At 39.1% G+C, this 19,938-nt stretch overlaps 1 protein-coding gene across 17 annotated transcripts in view; it reads right to left on the bottom strand.

Moving 5' to 3' along the window:
- ADGRL2 (adhesion G protein-coupled receptor L2) overlaps positions 1–19,938 on the bottom strand; it is a 376,238-nt gene that overhangs the window by 8,541 nt on the left and 347,759 nt on the right. For 9 of the 17 annotated variants that reach the window (XM_017824910.1, XM_017824913.1, XM_017824920.1 and 6 more), the window contains 10 exons: positions 18,502–18,624; positions 18,028–18,233; positions 16,763–16,936; positions 15,493–15,702; positions 14,317–14,537; positions 12,975–13,041; positions 6,031–6,122; positions 5,130–5,174; positions 3,980–4,148; positions 207–335 (listed from right to left, as the gene is read on the bottom strand). In XM_017824910.1, coding sequence (XP_017680399.1) covers positions 207–335; positions 3,980–4,148; positions 5,130–5,174; positions 6,031–6,122; positions 12,975–13,041; positions 14,317–14,537; positions 15,493–15,702; positions 16,763–16,936; positions 18,028–18,233; positions 18,502–18,624 — 1,436 coding nt within the window. The remainder of the gene's footprint in view (positions 1–206; positions 336–3,979; positions 4,149–5,129; positions 5,175–6,030; positions 6,123–12,974; positions 13,042–14,316; positions 14,538–15,492; positions 15,703–16,762; positions 16,937–18,027; positions 18,234–18,501; positions 18,625–19,938) is intronic. The other 8 variants (XM_017824915.1, XM_017824917.1, XM_017824916.1 and 5 more) reach the window with 1 other exon arrangement.

The following is a 19,938-nucleotide window of genomic DNA, read 5'->3' as shown; positions in this document are numbered from 1 at the left end:
AATTACAAGAAAAAAAAAAAAAGGTGCTTGTATTAGACCAAAATAAAAGGAAATGTTTAAAAAGAAATAATTCTGCTATGCAGTATTTGCCATGATAATGATAATGATAATGATGAGAAGACAATTAGTCCTTCTGACTGGAACACATCTCAGTGGGCTTTTAATAAATAAACGTAATTAAAAGGTGCTGTCAAAGTGTTTGTCACCTGAGTGCCAGAGGAGTAGCGGGCGCTGGTTCTGGTGGTTGATGCCTTCACTGAGCTGTGGGGGCTCTCCGTGGGCAGCCCCCCACAGCAGTAGGAGTGTCGGAAGCACTTCCCATACTCCTTACGCACCTTTGGGGGAGAAAACCAAACTGCTCAGCACAAGGATCGGTGTTAAACAGCTCTGCTGGCAAAAACACAGGAACCTGGCACTGAAACTGCCTTTCAAGCAGATAGATAATTCTCGTCTGTCAAACTGCTGGCAAAACCACGACTCTCCCCTACTCAGTGGCAGTACTATCAGCTACCCAGGACTTCTGAAACAATTATTTCCAAGGTATGGACACACTTCATTTAGATGTCCTTGAATAATCATTACTGAGCTAGTTATGGAATTATATTTATTTTATCTTCATACTGTAGAGTAGTACAGTTAAGTTTACCTGAACTGAATGGTGGCTGAAAACAGTCCTTTTTATATGAGCTTTTGGTGCAGAAAGCACAGGATTCCAGCCTGTATTCCCATCCCAGCAGGCAAGGAGGGCTGAGGTAACCAGCCTTTGCACTGCCCTTTATGTTTTGCCTTGTGCTCGAGAGTGCCAAGCCTGCCATGGCTGTAAAGGCATTTTCCCCCTCTGTGTAACTCCCTCAGCTCACTCCACGTGCCCACCCCTGCTCTGGCACCCAGCAGAGCTCCCCAGTGCCCCACTTGGGGCAGAGCAGCAGCTCTGCTGGGGAGGCACCTTCCAGTGTCCCAGAGTCACAGTCTGAGCCATAAAGGATGGAGTGAAGCAGCTGCCACTTCAGGACCAGAACATACAACTGCCATTACTCAGTTTGTTGAGCCTGGAAATTTGAATATACCTATGTAGATTTTTTTTTTTTTTCCTGAGAGAGCAACAAAACTAATTAATGATTCCAATATTTGGCCTGCATTCATTCACCTTCTGTTTCCAGTGACCTACTGGAAACTTTAGCTTTGTTATGTGTGTTAATGATTGCCATAAAAGTAATCAGGATTAATTTACAGAGCAGTTAATTCTCTCATATTCAGTGACTGCTACACTGACTACTGTTTTCAGGTAACAGGAGAGCACATGCACATCTTGGCAGCGTGACAGCATCAGGGAAAGGACACAGTGGATAAAATTTGTATAGATGTGTAAGTCTAAATTCATAACTCTTCCATCAGAGAGGTGGGAATTTAAGTGTCTCTTCTACATCAATGAGACTCATGAGTTCCTGTGAAAAGTAGGATTTCAGCTAATCTGAAAATTCTGCCTGACCTATGAATATATAACACAGAAAGTTATGTGTATGCAAAAAGGGGAAAGGGGAAAATGAAAAAAGTTAATTGTGTGGATTTACATATGTAATGTGCTGTTTTCAACATTACAGGAGTTTTACTCATGGAATGCATACTGTGATGTTTCTATAAAGCACAAGGTTGAAGAAAATTTGAATAATTTGTGCCTTAACTTCAAGCTAGGCACAATAACTCACCTTTTTATAAAAATATATGGTACATATTTTAAGTCAACCCCATCTATATCAGCACAAAAGACACATAAAAAACGAAAGCAGAAATGAAACAACTTAGAATTATAATTTTCAACCCTGTAGTGTAAAAAACATAGGTCTATATTTATGGTGTAACACCTAAAAAAATACATTCCTGAACACTAATGGATACTAAATGCTCCAAACCACTACACAGTAGAGACAATAGCAATCAAAACTGTATTTTTTCCGAAATACCACCCTCCAGGGCTGGTTTTGCCTAATGCCTCTATTGCAGTGAATGTACATTATCTGTCAGGAGTGTGCATTCCACTGTCATTATTTCTAAATTATAGCTTGTTGGAAACTGATGGAAGCAACAGCACCATCATCTCGTCAGAACTGGAAACATAATAGTTTTCACTTCCACAATTCTATTTCTCTGTTCAATTTAGTGACCAACTAGTAATAACAGAATAAAAAGACTACATTAGCTATGCAGACAGAGGGTAGGACAACATCCAGTCAAAAGGCAGCGACACTTGAAAATCTTAAATGGCAGCTTTAACATTCTTTCAGGTATAAATCTTATTGCTCTAGGTTATGCTGTTTCACACTTGACTGGTATTTTAATATTCCTTTCTGCTGACTCCACTTTATATAAAAACAATGCACAGCTGTAAAAAGAAATAAAAAAGGAATCTGTTTTTGATTTTTGAGTCCAACACAAATACAAAAAGGGAAACATTATACGAAACCCTAATCTAGACATTATTTGCATTTTGAGAATGTTTGCATTTTCTTCCCTATCTTCTTTTCTTAGGCTCCATCTCCTCTCTAAGTGTGCTTTTGTTCTCTCAAAATGAGAGGAGTGCCATGTTCATCTGGATAAAATGCTTTCTGTCTACCAGATCTTTGCTAAAACATGTCTGAATGCCATTGTCTACACCAGCTTTAGAGATGCTGATACTCTTAGAGCTGGTACAGTTGAGAACATGCACGAATATGGTTTTTGTATTTTTTGTACTTCCACAGCAACGCTTTATCCAATGGTCTCAAACCATCTTATAAATATCTGTTAATTATGTCTCTGGTGAGCTAATTATAATGGGAGTTAACAATTGCTAGGTCTCCAGCCTAAAATTGGTAAAAATATTTAAAATCTAAATATTGCAAATAAGGTATTTCCAAATGTAGGATGTACTGCATTACATGTTACTTTTTTTGGGTGGGACTTTTAACATTTACCCTTCCTCTCAACTCTCATTACTTTCACTTGTCCTGCCTTCTAACACAGGCTGTCAGCTTTTCTCATTCACTCTTCCTTAAAGCCTCTCTGAGGCACCCTTGGAAGCAGTCTCTATCTCCTGGGGAACAGAAGGGGTGCAGGGAACCCAAAAAGAATCCCACAGAGCTGCACCCTTCACCTGCCTTCTCTCTTGCTTGTTCCTCTCTCCCCTGCAAGCTTTCCAGCAGATCTGCTCATTCTGGACCCTTCTGCTCCCACCAGCTGAAGGGGTGCAGAACTAGTTCAGCTCATCCCTCTTGCCAGGGGATTCCAGTTTTTCCAGTTAAGAGAACAAAGCTATTGGGATTTCTGGGGGAGGCAAACTCTTGGAAAAAAAAGTAGTCATGCTGGCATCTTTTCCATCTTTAGAAAAGTACTGCTGTTAGTAGCTGCTTAGCATTAATGACCACTTTTTTCTAAGGTGTGCTGAAGTTCATAGTAAAATTAATTTTTACATCTCACTTGATTTCGTGATGAATGAGCACACCAAGTACAGACCCTGCCTATCACCTGGAGCTTTGTGTGGCAGCTTAGTGGGATCTCAGGAGAGGTCCTCTGCCTTAATCTGAGGAAAGGAGAGGTTTCCAGGCTCATACTGGAACTGGTCCTTTGGCTGCAGCCCTGCAGCAGGGGCAGGACTTGTTTCACATGGGCATAAAAGACTTTTGGCTCTAAGTCCAGACTAATAGATACCATATCACCAGTGTTAAACAGGACATTTTCTATAGCAATTTTCTTCACAAAGCCTCAAAACATTTCAAGCCCAGGTTGGAAATGGTGCACCCCTGTTAAACCTGCCTGGGGCACAGAGCAGCTACACGACTCCCACATACAGCAAGAACTGCTTTGGAATCCCAGTCCCCTCCCCAAATTACTTCAAAATACTACAGTTCTTGACTTTGCTATTTTTTTTCTCTATTTTTTTAAGAATTATATGTGGCCTTCCTAAGGAATTAGGGAACACACATCTGTGGTTCTGGTAACTTACTTTCTTTTGGAGGGCACAATGAAAGATGAATATAAACATTCCTTGGAAAGCATTAAATACTGTGAAGAGATAGGTCATCACAACAGTCCCCTCGTTTATGAACAGCAGGCCAAATGACCATGTTAGGCCAAGGAGACACAGGAGAGCAAATGCACCCAGGACCCAGGATCTGTAAAAGAAAATTAATTTTAGTAACATTACTTAGGAGAATGCACATGGCCAAATCCAATATTAACATTTCAGTTCCTGCAGTTGACTTTTACTAGTTTCATATTCAAATGTAAAAATTCCTTGGGTTTAACCTTTTATCTATCAAAGAAAGAACAATTCCATTTAGTATTCTTAGTCTCCAGTGAAAACAGCAAGAGTAGATATAACCTTTTTCTTTCTCAAGAACAGCACAGGATGTCAAAACTATTTTGAAATGCAGAAGTATAGCACAAACCCCAGCTACTCCACTGCCTTATCTGCTTTTAGAAAAGAGATTGATAAATCTGGCTTAGCCACTAATCACACCATAGATTTTAAACAGTGGTGCTGCCATATGACACCAAATAATGTCACACAAATGCACAAAGGTTAAACAGCAGACTAAAAGCCTAGAGCCCAAATCTTTAATGCTCCGATAAACTCAGCTAAACCGAAGCTAGATGGTCTAACTTCCACATGAAGAACCCCTGCTGAAATGTGACAAAAACATGGAGATTGCTTTACAGAATAATCTAAAAAAGATTCCATCATGAGCAGGTTAAGGAAAAGGAATTGTAGCGAACGGCACAGAATGAAAGGGAAAGGGAATTTAGTCAGTGAATTCCACATCTAACTAATGATCTTACTTGATAAATGGCTTATTATCTTCATAGCTAGAAAGCATTATAAGCAGAAAAGAGAAACAAAATTATTAGACAGAATTGAAACAGAAATTAATAAGAGCATTTTTAATTGTCTATAAAAATTAGTCAAAATTAGGAAATTCAAAATGCAGAGGCAAGCAATTTAAAATTATAAAGGCATATAATAGTTAAAAAGTCTTTAGCAAATCAGATATCTCAAAAATAGTTAATTAAAATTAAGGGAAATCCACAATATGACCGAGTTTGTAAAGTTAAAAGTCATGCCAGAAATTTGTTAATGTAGGGTTCTATCTTACCCAGGTAAGTCCGTATTATAGTAGCCATCACAAACACGGTAATTACTGGTGTGGATGAGGAGACAGAAAGAGGAAAAGGAAGAAAAGAGAGAGATGCTAAAGATTAGCTCTCTCTCTCCTCATGCAACATGCAATGAAGCTGGTACTGACCTATCTAGAACATCCTAGTTCCCAAGGGTCCCTCACTGCAAACCTCCCTTGGCCATTTGCAACAGTCAAAGCCAATCTGTAAGACCCTTTCACATCCAACCCTCAGCGTTAGAAAGTTGCACCATCCCTTCAGTGTTGGTAACAAAAACCTTCAGTACAATGTAAAGCTACAGAGAATACAGTAAAAAGCTATCTAAAAGAGGGAGAGCTGCCAAAGCCTTGTTAGTTATATAAAACTTGTATTACTCTGCAAAAGGGATACTACAGTACAGCACCATGATAAAGTAAACATTTGTTAAATTAGCATGAAAACAGCAGATAATCTTCAAGTTAACAATAATAATAGAGTCAATTCTCTTGGGAGTACAGGATTACGAGTAGAAACTGCTCAGAATCCCTAAATCAAAAAGTCATTTAACAAAACAAACTTAATATAATCGTATCAGCCATGCAAACAGGAACATCATTTTTGAACTGCATTTTAAATGCAAATGAAATTACTACAGTGCTGTGGCATTTCCGTGAAACAGTTTCTTGGCACTAGTTCCAGGCTGAAATTATCTAATTTTGACCGGCGTTTGTGACATTACAGCAACAATGTGACGAAAGCAGGATTGGCTCTGTTTGCTTCTAATTGACATCTGCAGTTGCTGGGAGACAATGGCATGTGCTCCTAATGGAGAGTAGCTTTCAATCAGTTCAGCAATCAGAAAATAATCATAGTTCTCATACTTGAACACAAAGCACTTACTTAATGTTTTCCAACCTGCTAGAGTCTGGTTTCAAAGTGTTTGAGTGCTTCACCATTTTGCACAATGTGATCACCAGGAAGATAAGATTCAGCTGTCAAAACAGATAAGAGTGAAATTAAACTACTTCAAGTAATAGGTTGAATAATGATGATGTTACAGGCTAAACAAAAACCCTGTAGTTTATTTTCAAATAAGTACTGAAAGTTGGTAACTACATCAGATAGTCTGTAAAAAAGGTGATTGCAAATACATACGAGGGGGGAAAGAAGTGTTAGAAGTCCTTGTTTCACTTAAGTTTCCAAATTCCAAATACCATCCTGAGCTCCTGCCCAGCACTTGCCATCCCCAGTCCAGCTCCCCCTTGCAGCATGTTGTGCTCAGCCCCTGCCCACCTTTGCCTGTCACCTCTGGCCCTTTCCCCAGCTCACTGATTCCCTCTGAGGACTGTGCTTACCCCTTTCCTGTGCTATACTACTTGTCTTTTTAGCACCTCATCATGCTTTTGAAACGTTTTTCACCTTTGCTGCTTTCCCCCCCCCCGCTTTGTTTTTTTATTCCCTTTTGTTCTCACAAATTCCAGAAGAGAGCTTAAATGTAACTGAGGAAAAAGAAAGAGAAGAAGAAAAACAAAGATGTAGCGAATGCATCAATCTTAACAGTGCCACAGACACGTGCTGGTGCTGCACCCTCCTGCTGCCCTCTTTCCCTTTGTAGTCTGCATTCTGTCAAAGTGACTGTGTGCCACTTGAAGGACTGGTGTCTTATTGTTGTGTCCATACAGATAACACCAGAGAAGATGCTGAAGGAAATTTTTTATAGTTTTCCTATTTTGAAACAGAATCCCAGATATCAAAGTTAGTAGGTGCCTTTCTCCCATCGATTTCAGAGCCTGTGAAGAGCACAGCAAGCCAAATACAAGGATGCCTGCAGAGTATGGGCTGGAAAGCGGCACCCAGTTAATCTGAGTAATTAGTTTGTTCATGCAGACCGTTCAAACAAAATTGTATCTTTGAAACCAGCAAGAGCTGTAAGTACAATAAGTAATGGCTGAACCAAAAGCTAAGACAAGATGGGAGAATATGCTTGGACATCCTTGTAACACATAGACAGATTATAACCCTATTTTTATAATCTTCCATATGTATCTGCAGCTGGTTACTGATGGAGAATGATCACACCAAGTCTGGTTTGATCTTTGGTTTGAGACAGATTCAAAATCCTCACAATTTTTGCAACGTGTTCCTACGGTTGGGCCTCAGTGGTCAGAAATGTCACTCAATAAAGAGCTGGTCTGGAAAATCTTGGAAAAGGGAGTATTTTGCAGGCTCTGATCAGTCTGTTAATAAGAATATGTATTACAGAAACAATTCCTACTGTTAAGGACAATCAAGTTATCACTCCTGCTGCTGTCTCAAAATCAGGATGGACAGCATGAACTATTAGGCAGTTCTCAACACCAGAACAGAGTCTGGCAGCTTTTGACCTTATCAGTCCTCATTGAAAGTAAAATATTTTTACAATTGTGTCTTGAGATTAACAGAAAAAACGTATGTGATACAAATAACAAAAATAAGCTTTGATGATTGATTTCAGTTTGTGTTCCAAGAACAGACTGAAAGTGCTTGACCTTTAAGCAGATGTATGTACATGGTGCAGGTTGAGCATATTTCCATTGCTGCAAAATCTAATAAAAGTGTCAATAATTCATGATCTTGATCTCCCTTTATGATTCTTATAGGTAATGTCTACCCAGATGAGAAACACCACTTCATTATATCCTGTGATCTCTCCCTCTTATCTAGGTTTCCACTATGTGGTGTAAGTTCCCTGGCTTAGCACATAAGTTGCTTCTCTCCCTGGTCTTTGCACAGGACAGGGGCTCTGTGCCTGACCCTTTGCAGGCAGACATTATTCTCCTGGATTTGAAAAAGTTTCTTGTACATCTGGTAGCTGACATAACATGAACTTCTCCATCCTGCTTAAAAGAATGCAACTTCAATTTGCTTTTTGTGAAAACAAACAGATTAAGAGCTAAGACACATGCCCCATCCCAATCCTAACATGTAAATCAACTTTGGCTGTGACCTGTGCATCTCTGAGTGCACAATCCAGTTCAGAACAGTATTTACAGCACAGCTGGAAGCTAATCCTTGCCTAAGGAGCTCCCCTGGAGTATCCTGTACTGTACTAGCAACATCATTCTTGGATCAAAAACTCATAGATATGGCTTAGCCCGTAAATGACTGCCTTATGAAACGAGAGGGTTTGATCCTCTGATTCTCTCTACAACTGAAGTGCTGGTTTGACATATGAAAAACAAAAGCTTGTATTCACATGCTGAGGTTCCTTCAGTGCAGACATGGTCTCACCCCAGAGCCTGAGCCGAGCTCCAGTGCACTGAACAGGTCTGTCAGCTCCGTCTGTGTGTCCTTGCTGCACCAGGGAATAACTGTACACAGCAGCTTCTTAAGAGACACTTTAATTCTATTTCGGGTACAGACCCGCAAAAGCAGCCCACAGAAATAATAACGCTGTATCACAGTAGCTGAAAAAGTCCTTCCAAGTAAAAAGGAAAAATCCTGTACTTTAAACACAAAGTAACTATGACAACAGAGCATATGATACTTGTTTCTCCATCACTGGGAAATGTTGCATAGTTTTCAGTTTCAGCAGCCAAAAGACCATGGTCTGCCACTTGTTCAAACATGCTGGCATCTCTGGTACACATTATATCATTATAAAAACCCTATTTTGCCTGCTTACAGATACTGTAACAAAACCTTTCTATAGATTGGCTTTTTGGCTCCCTTTACTGCTTTTCATCTAGGAATTGATTGTTTTGGAGGAACTCATGAGTTAAAGACTTTTGGGCATCCTGCCACTTTTTTTTTTTTTTTTTTTTTGACAAAAGACACTAAACAGTGAGGGAAGGGAACTTGCTGGAAAATAATTGCTTTTAGAAGGAATAGCTGAATTACTTTTCTGGCTGAGAAATATGTAGGGGGAGAGGAAAACACAGTTAGGACTTTTGTATTCATTTGTACCAACTTTGTACAAGGAAAGCTTTTTCAGCTCTGAGCAACCTGGTCTGAGCTCCAGATGAGCCAAAATCTGCAACTGAAAAGTACCCCTCTTCTTCAATGGTAATAAAAAATATAAATACCCTGTGCAAACACACACACAGAGGCACAGTGTATACATCTCAGTCATAAAATTATGCCCTTAATAAGGTCTGTAAAATCTCTTTCATGCTTCACTTCTGAAAATCAGACTGAAAATCACCCTAACACTCTTTCAAAGGCTAAAAATAAGAAGTTAAAAGTCTGGTCAGGCATCAGGTTTGGATTTGAAGGTTCTGCTGTGATAACAACGACTGACAGAACACACAGTTACAGTAGGTGGAGCTATAATGTGAAACCTCTTAAAACATTATGCTTGATTTTGCCCTAATTTCTAAAACATACCAACTGGAAGAGATGGGATACTGGATTACATAGAGAGCTACCTTAATCTATACCCTGATTTTAGAATTGTGTGTAAAATAAAAAAAAATTACATAAAGAATTAGAGCATCTTCTGATATACCTGGAAGATCCTGCTGCTTTCACAGCCAACACACATGTGACCATTCCTCATTTGGAAATCAGAAGGTACTGGTCATGAAAGATGGTATAAGTAGGAAATTTGTCTTTTCTGGCCTCTGAAACCCATGTAAATTTTGAGAGAGAGAGTGTCTTCAAGTCAAATTACCTTTTTTAAAAAAGTGAATGTAATAACCTGCACAGCAGACTAATGGATTGGAATTAGTTGCAGGTACAATGAATTAGTCCTGAAATAAAGCTAGATTTTGCAATAATTATGATAAATTTCCCCCTATGTGTTATACATAAATACCATTTATCAAGTGTCTACTACAGAAAGATAAACATTCATTATTTATAAAAATAAGGTTCCAGACACAGTCCATTTTCACGTGTGGAGCCAGGTTATGTGTGCACCTGTACATCCCTGACTTTGATGAGTAATACTTCAACCTGAGTGAAAACATTTCATATTTCCTATGTTAATGAAATGTGATCTTTGCCTACACAACCACTGGTAGACTAATATGCTGTGAGAAGCAAACTGCACCGGTTGTGCCTAAATTAAAGTCAAACCAACATCACCCATTCCCTGGATATGAATGAATCTGGATCTACACAGCAGTGAAAACACTCAGGCTCTCCTGCCCAGAGCTGCCAGAGGTGCACTGTTTGTTTTCTAGCCATGAACCTGCTCAATGGAATCACGTCCGCCCGAGCTCGGAGGCTTAAAATTCCTCGCGCAGAGCCCGCGGTGCTGACACGGATCCGATGAGACAGGAGAGCAGGAACGGCACTCTGCAGTGACCCAGCTGAACTGCACATGTTCTGACCCTTTCTGAACTCCCCGGAGCTTTTGTTACCTGGCAAATGCAGCTCTAAAGCTGCTCCTGCATCTCCAGCTCTCTGCTCTCAGCCTGTTTCTCTCTGGGGCGGGCGGCGAGAGAGGGGCTCTCTGAAGGCTTCTAAGTGAGTGTGCACACTGAACTCTTACTGAACTGAATTAATTATTGAAGATGCAGATGGAGCTGTCCAAATGATAAGAACAGCTCCTGACGTATCATGATCCAAGCTTTCATTAAATCATTTCAGGCATACTAATGGTTTCCCACCGCTCATTACTTACATGCTCTTTTCTCATCGATATAATAACCCTGGTGCCCAAAGGCATGACAGGCTATGGAAACAGGGAAGTTGAAAGTTCTTCACAAGGCGTACTGAGGAACTTCATACTCCCCACTCATATTTCCCATCCTCATTTAGTGCAAAAATGTACACACACACACACAAGTACAAATTCTTATAAACTCAGAGAAAAAAACTGTAAACTGAAGTAGAAAGCAATACTGTCAAAAAAGAGTTGCTGTGCATTGACAGTACTATTAAACTGAGAAACGTAAAAGTGATTTGAGCAACATGTTAAAAAGCTTACCAAGGTGAAATTCTCCCATGCTACTGACCCTCGGTAAGCTACACTACAAATATAGCTCTTCAGTTACAGTGCACATGACATATTATTTTTCAGCCATTACACTTCTCACACTTCCTCCTCTGGTCTCTCTTGCTTTCTCAGTTGGGACGATTAGAGGGCAAAGCAATTGCCAGAGAAGAATTACTCCCAGGAACTGTGCTGTGATTGCTACCTGCTGTTTCATATTTTTGAAGTTGGGAATACTGCTCCCAAAGGCCTTTTGCGTCTCAGTCCAAATGATTTGCTGGAGGATAATAATGTCATGGCCAGTAAATAATAGTGAACTATGTCTGTACATGGTCAATATGATTAAATGTCCTTCACCTCTATTCTCACTCTGACCTGGTTATGAGGAAGTGAAAAAGCCGTCAGCAAAGCCCAAAGCTTCCCATGTGAAATGTTATTGTAGAGCAAGGGAGAAAAATAGAGGTGACTTAGCAAAATACTCCCAGTACCAATAACATAAGGAGCGAGACACGAAAAGCAAAATTATCACCACACCATCAGACTTGAGGTGACTGAACTGGCATGAAACAGAACAATTTTCTAGTAATAATTACAACACCTGCAAGAAACAACTTCAGGTTGAAAAATATCCTCTATCATACTGAAAATACTAAGTCTATCTTTCAATTGCAATTGTAGGTTTAATTAAAAGAAGAATCCCCATCATTCTGAGACATGATTTAATTTGAATGTATTTAGAATAAATTCTGTACAATTATTATGGTCTATACTTAAATCTTACAAACCCTGTAATTTTTCTAATTCAACTCATACACACATAAGTTTTGGCATCTACGCCCATGTATTTGAAAATATGCCAATGAACTCTTAACAACTTCTAATTTGCACAACTCTCTTTTCCTAAGTGACTGCTCAAGGATTGAAACAGTTTTTGATATAAACAGAGAGCGAATCCAACCTAAGTATACATAAGCTTATTTCAATATAATGAAGATACCAGGAAGGAATAAAGTACCTACAAAACACTGGCCAGGCATATTTTTTAACAGAAATTTCCACAATCAAAGTATTAGTTTCTTTTCACATGAGAAGTAACATAGACTAAAAAGTACAAAAAGTGCTGAAACAGAACAGTACGTCTGGCACATGATCTATAAAAGTCAAAAATTTCGTAACTATGCCTGATGATTCTGCTTCAGCTGAGAAACAAAATACAATTACAAAATAATGACAAAATACAATTTCTGAATTTGGAAATTCAAGGGAACTGAAATTCTGTCAACATTTCACAACTCTCCTACTGTGTAAGGGCAGGAAAACAAGCATCTATTTGAACTTTCAAGGGCATGAAAACAAATTAATTCATCCTTCCAAACTATCAGCAATGATGGGAAAAGCTCTCTGTGTATATAGGTTGTGTCCCCAGCACCAGCCTTCTGCAATGTTTCCCAAGTACAGGCAGGCTTTAAAGATACAGAACTAGCAGAGAAAAACAAGGAAGTGGAATATAAGATTTATTTAATTATCCAGTGTGTTAGAATACCCTTTTGAGGTAATTATGCTGGTTAATCAGCAGTTAAATTCTGGAATGTGTACAGAACTGACTCAATTGAAAGCAATAACAATGGTTCCTTTTTAAAAACGCTGTGTTTAGTACTTCATTCATTTTTCATATGACTACACATGTCAATACGACCTTCAGAATTCCAGCCATTAGGAAAAAAATGGCTGTGCTGAAGTGCCACCACAGCTTTGACAATTAATCATTTGGTCAGCACTCTTTAAAACTTTCTAAATATTTATATAACCATTGGTCACATTACAAATTGTTTATAAGCATTTTCATGAAATGTCTTGTGAATAAGGATAGTATTAACTTGGCTGTGAGGCAACCTAAAAGGAAAGGAAGAAACAAAGTTCTTACCAGAATAATAAAGGTAACAGGTCCAATGAAACTCCAGATAAAATAGTTATCTACATGGAGCCAGCAACTATGATGGAAAAAAAGAATGAAAAGTGAACAGCTGCATTAGCACCTCCATCCAGTAAATGCAAAGTGCAAAAATACTTCTTAACTGAACATTTTGCCAATAAAAAATGATAAACATTGCACAGTACCACTTAATCCATGGAGAATTCCTAACCTGAAACTCTTCTGATGAGCCCTGTACAACAACACTACTGAACCTGAAGCTACATCCTCAGGAACAGGTAATGTATAAGGAGAAAGAAAACCAAAAGGAGCTCTCTCCTTGCAGTCAGTTTTGGTGACAGGTGCTATCATGGACTAACGAACCAACATCAGTAAGGATTTTTTACAGGCTTCCCATGTAACCTTCAAAATCTGCTTTTAACTTTATATCACATGTGAAGTGCTCACTCCCGAGGAATATGAGACAGAAAACGTTCAGATGCCACGTTTTGCTGAGAAACAATATGGTATAAATAAAATGCCCCATCTGGGAGTTGAACAGTAGAGAAGGAATACATAAGATACCAGACTAAATGACGTGTAAACCTATTAGGGCCAACTTCACTTAGCAATTCATTTTTCATACAGCCCAGTTCCCTGCTGAATTGCTCTTATTTGTCTTTCATCAGTAGCAAAATCAAGCAGCTTTCTTGTAGTCAACAGTATCTTCCCATTCTGCAACTAATTTTATCAAAGGACAAAATAAACACTCCTGAAAGGCAAATTCATGCCTCCAGCAACTCAGATCCTCAGAAATGTTTTCTGTCTACCTTCTGTCACTTCCTATATATATCTGTGTTTTTGTAAATAAAAGGCAGTGGCTAAATTTTAATCCCACTCTACTCGCCTGATAAAATATTATCAAAATAAAACACATGGGTTGGAATATTGTACTGTCATCATTCAGGATGAGAGCTAGCTAGAGGGGCAGCTGAACAAAGACATCTAATGAAGCATTAGCTTAAAACTGGGTGGTTAGGCTTGTCAGATACTTTGAGAAATTTTACTTAATATACATTTGAGGACAAAAAGTTATTTACTTTTTCAATTTGTTTCAGGTCAATCTTTTGTGTTAAAAGAAAGACCATAATTTAGAATCGGTCTCTCCAGAGTACAAATCCCCTGAACCTCGAGAATTACAAAAGACTTGATTGTAATTTGTGCACAGCATCGCCATTCTCTTACCAATAAAGCTTTCAGATGGTATTTTAGTCTGTCAGGGTCCCTCTGACAGCTAATAGGCTTTAAAAACTTATTCACTTGAAAAACACTCAGGTCACTTGCAATTACTTACGCTTTCTCTGTTCCGTAGCTCTTGTAGTCAATAGCTGCTGAGACACCAACTACTGTAGCAGGGAAGAGGTAGCCAGCAACATAATAGTACTTCTTTCTAGAATATTCACTTTCAAATACTTCTACTAACATTAGATAAAGCTGCACTCCTTCTAGACACATCCAGGCAAAGGCTGCCAGGAAGAAAAAGTGTAAGAGACCTGCAAATATCGGACATGCAATCTGCAAAGAAAGAGAGAGATGGGAATATAAACCACAAAACCTCCACATCATTGCCCCTCCAATTAAAAAGTGTGCAATAGAACTGCATATGCTTCTATAAGAAATCTTTCACAAACTCAGGAGCAATTTCCCTACCTGAAAACATAGGTTGGACATTTGAAAATACTACTGTGTGTTCAGGAGCTACAGAGAGAAAATTGGCTGAACAGTGCGAATGGAAACAAGGAAATTGCACCCTCACCCACCAGTCATCAATTATACAGTGGACTTTCCAATTTTATAAGCAACTCTTTGATTTTGAAACTGATATGGTTTTAGGACTTGCAGTTGACATGAGCAGTCGGTTCTAGATGCATAATGTGATATTGCTTATTTAAAATTATGAAGTGGCTGCCCACAGATTTTTATCTGCTGTAATTTGGAAATTTCTACTGTTGTAACAGAAATCAATCTGAATTCTCTCCCCATTGGCCAAATTCTGGATGAAATTATACTGAATTATTAAACTTCAACCCAATGTATCGCTTCAGAAATATTTTCACCAATACTGCCAGAATACCTGCATGAGTGTGCAGTGTAAAACATCTGTAAATATACACAAAAGGCTCTGTGCTAATATATATACATAAAAAATAGTCAATAGCTGTTAAGACATATTAATAGAGAAAACATATGTGTTCCTAATACGTCAACATTTAATTTCATCTCCTTTTTCAAAAGTCTAACTACCTGCTTCATTAACAGTCAGAGTTTCTCAAGTGAAAAGGAAAAGCATATTTTGGATGGATGTAAATACTGTTTATGAGTACGTCTGTCTTATTTTCACACTGAGCTTTTATTTCAGCCTTGCTGTGTCAGAACACTGAAAACTTGTCAGTGTTGTCATGTTTTAATTCAAATCCATTTCAAACAGTCATTTCAGAGAACAAGATCAGTACACACAGAGAGAACTTACCTTGTACTCTGTCTTATCGATGCCTATTAGGAAAATGAACTCAGCAATGAATAGGTTGATACAAAGGTTCTTGTGAATAGTGTTACGATCGCTTTGCAGGCCACGGAAAAAACAGAATGTGAAGATGCAGATGGCCAGGCAAACAAGAGAGATGACAATTCCCACCCAGGTGATGACAGTGAGGAGCAATTCGTGCACTCCATCTTTGTACTAGAAATAACCAAGAATGGAGAAAATTAATATGACTCTTCATGAGTATAAACAAAAACCTATTTTCACAGGTAGCATCCAGAAAAGTCACTTGTTTATTACATGAGATGGGCAAAATGTACTCAGTAACATCTCAGTCTCAGGTCAGCTTCCCAGAAAAACAGGATTAGGCCAAGTAGAAAAGGAGCAGGTCTGAGAGAAAAATGTGACTATTTTATCCAAATCAGATAGCATTTTTACTTTTCCTATGTCTCCCTGTAAACTGGTCAGAAATACAGCAGACACCACATTTTTAAAGAGTCACTCGGCTCTGATGCAAAGAGAAGGGAGAGCTTTCCCTGGGATCTACTGTAAGAGTACATGTTCTTTCCTACAGACTGCAACTCCACAGCAGAGAAGAAAGCAATGTACAAAACCACACTGATCAGGATAAAAGGCAGAATATGCTACAGGTGTAATTCTGGCTTCAATCTCACATCCAGCTAAAGAAGGTTCCTTGCTTCAGCTACGACAGAATCACTTCTGTCCCCGTGGTTGTCTTTGCACCAGCCTTTTCCAATGCTGTGGCTGTATGAGAAGTCCCATATCCCCACAAACATTGCAGGCTCTGGGCCCCTGACATCCAGTAACTGCTTTATATAGACAACAACATTTCTGAGTATGAACAGGCACCTAAACAAGCAGCGTGGAAGCTCCTTGACCTTCCTCTCCAAGGAGAGCTGGCACTTGTGCTTCCAGGGAACAGCCTGCACAGCTGTCTCTACAGACACTTTCCATCTGGACTGGGGGAGGTCTTTAAAATGGTTGTAGGGGTTGGTCAGTAACTTTAAAATATGACTTGTAGAAAACTCTTCTCCTTCCTTTCATTCTCTTGCTGTTATTTTACTTGTAACTTCACAGATGAGGAAGAAAAGTGCTACAGAAAGCAAAGTGCTTTGGAAAGAGTGGATAGGAGCTATAAATACTAAAGAAACTTCAGCTATTTTGGATCTTGCTGACAATTTAAAGCTAAATCTTTTAAGTTTGTTCCCTGCCTGTGGCTGGAAACATCATTACCTACCACAATCTCCCGACGAGCCATAAGAATTGCAAAGTTGGTCAGGTGACTGCAAGCACACGTCGTGTGAGTTTTATTTGTGTCAACCAGTTTGCAGCCTTGTGTTGACCAGTACCCCATCATAGTCCTCTCTGAGTAGTTCCAGAAGGAGCAATTTGCATTGAAATAATTGTCAGGCTGGGAGATAAAAGGATAACACGAAATGAGGATTTTACACACTAAGATGGCAATAACAATCGTTTAATACGTGTAAAGGGTAATTTAGATTAAACTTTGCATGTTTCGGACAATAAAGTTTTTCATCAGCAAAATTGTGGACTGTGTTGCACAAGGAAGACATCCAGTTTAAAAGGGACTTTATAGTCCAAAGCACTCTAAAGTGTAGTCTCAATTACTGTAGACTCAATTTTAAACAATTACAATTTCCATCTTACGATTTTATGCATGGATGGTACATTATAGTCATTCTTGCTTTCTGGAAAATTAGGACTGTGAATTTATTCTGAAGATATTTCTCCTGCAATTGACAATTCGAAAACAGGGTCTTTTTCTTTTGATTGTCACCTTTGGTCAGGCCGAAGTCATGTGAACAGATATCAGGAAAAAGTTCACTCCTCAATGCCTATCTATTTTGATGAAAAACAATCAGAACAGATTTATAAAAGGAGGCAAATTGAGAGGAAAATCCAACCATATCTTCTCCATCACAGTAGTGATTATTTACTTTCCCCATGTGAGACACGAAAACAGAAAGGGCCAAAGTTATGAGCAAAGAAACACATCAAATAAAATGCCATGAAGAAAATAAACGTAAATTTAAAGTATAACAAACCAAGATATCGTACTTTATTCTTCACTGAATAAATGCAATTTCAAGAATTTGAATAGGCATCCATAACGTGGTCCAAAAGTAATGTTGAAAGTCAAAAGTGTCAATAAAAATTGTTACATCAGGCTATCAAGAATCTTAACAGTTATTTTCAACCCTGCTACTAAGGTAAGAGTTAATTTTCAGTGAGAAACAAATTAGTCATTTACATTTTCATGCTGATTACTGAATTAGTTTTCATTAAGAATACACTTAAGTTCTAATAATCACTGAACCAGGCTCATTTAATTTTATGTTCATAGACTTAACTCGACTTGCGTCTCCGACCCAGTCCAACATTTAAAATTCAAATGGAAAAAAAAAAGGGTTGTTTTTCCCGCATCGCTTTTCTCCCTTGCTGCTTTTCTGACCTCCCCATTAACTCATTAGCGTGACTCACGTCGATGTGCTCCAGTGTGAAGTGCACGGGGTCGGTGAGGTACACCCGGCTCGACTCCTTGTTGATGGAGGCGGCGATGACGTGCGAGTTGACGGCGATGGTGCTGTTCCGCCCGGCCAAGTCGCTGCCCAGCTTTATGGTGGCGTTCTCGGTGCTGAGGAAACGGCCCAGGCTTTTGTAGATGATGAAAACCAGCTTTGCTGATCCTACAAAAGACAAGGAATCCCATCATCGTGCCACGGAGTCCTACAGAGAGGCAGCAACCTGTGCTCCAGTGAGCCGCCGATCAAGCACCGGTAAACAGAGAGGCATTTTTAGGCCGTGGATTTGAAGAACAACGACCAGGCGCTCCCGGTCTTTGAGAAAACGCCACAGAGCGGTTTTGTTGTGCTTTGTTTGGATATTTTAACCAGGGGAGGTAAGCAGGCCGTGCAGAAGTTAATGGGGTTTCAGTGCTCCGTGCCCAGGACTCACCGTTCCTGCTGTTCTGCTTCACGGTGCTCGCCGAGAGCTGAATCGAGTTGCCTCCTTTACTGCCCTGAGGAAATTTCAAGTCCTGCACCTGGCCCTCAGTAATGAGCACTGCAACATCCAAAACTAAGCAGACCAGAGGAGGAAAAAAAAAAAAAAGTGTCAGAAAAGGACAATGCAGAGAAAGTCTCTTGGCCAGATTGCAATATGCCAGATGACAATCTTCCCCCCCACTCTTCATTTGGTTTTCTCACACTGCTGTCTGTAAGGCAGATTTGTACTGCATGTTTCAATCACACACAGCTAGCTTCTTTAACTAAATCTAGTGCACACTGCTAAAATGACAGCACTTTAATAGTGATAACACGATATCAAACCTCCTCCTAGTTTGTGCCCCCAAAACATCCACTTAAAAATACCACACACACATTGCAGAAAAATGCTAGTTTTGAAGATCCTAATGTCTATGCAGTATCTCCTGCTGACAAATTTAGAACTTTAAGTATTGATTTAGATATAAAGAGTTTTTTAAAGAGTCAGCAAAGAATACCTAAGAATAGTTAAGCTGTGCATCTAGCAAAATCAGTATTCATAGCTAAAAATAATTTCTAATTTTTTTCCTAAATGTAATTCCGTATAAAGGTTTATAGGAAACCATTTTATTAGTTCTGCTAAAAAACAAAATGAAAAATCAGATGCCACTCGACTGTACTTAGGTATTACTTTTATAACACACTGTATATTGTGAAACTTTTGTGGGATTGCCATCAAACACTGGATTCCTTTGGATGGATAAAATCATATAGGTGAGAGTGGACAACTGGTTGACAAAATGTGTGTTATATTAAACTGGTAACTACAGGTGTGAACTAGACTGACAAAAGGTGTGAAATTGGGAAAGGACTTCTCTTTCTCTAGGCCATACATGTGTATGTCCTGCATGGCACTGGTGATGTGTTACTGTGACTCGAAGACAGCTCTGATAAGGGACTGTAAAACCCTTCCCCATCCTTTCCCAGTATCCTCCTACTCAATTAAAGACTAGGCAGAATCATCTTCTACAGTTACAAATATTGCAGACACTGAAACGTGAAAAGTCTAATTTCTGCACTCTCCTCCGAGTCTCTGTCTCGGTACTCTGCATATTAGCAGACTTTCAGGTTCCTCGTACCTCACTGAGACAACATTAATCTCTGTAATAAGTCGAAGGAATTTTAATTTTATGCATAGCAATGATTTTTGCTTTAGCACATCCTGCGTAACAATATTTGCACATCTCTAATACCAAACCCCTTCATTTCTCTGTCACCACTCAAATTCTAAATTAGGCTCCAACTATCTTCAGCTCCTTTGCAGTCTCTGAAGCATAGCTATTCTGCATTATGGGAGATGTAGTTCACTGAACACATTTTTACCTGAAGGCAGTCATGTTTATTATAA

Source organism: Lepidothrix coronata, unplaced genomic scaffold, assembly GCF_001604755.1.
Source record: "Lepidothrix coronata isolate B3197 unplaced genomic scaffold, Lepidothrix_coronata-1.0 Scaffold114, whole genome shotgun sequence".
In the NCBI taxonomy this organism is placed as follows: Eukaryota; Metazoa; Chordata; class Aves; order Passeriformes; family Pipridae; genus Lepidothrix; species Lepidothrix coronata.
The sequence above is the reverse complement of the archived record's forward strand: the minus strand, read 5'-3'. Positions and strand labels throughout refer to the sequence as shown.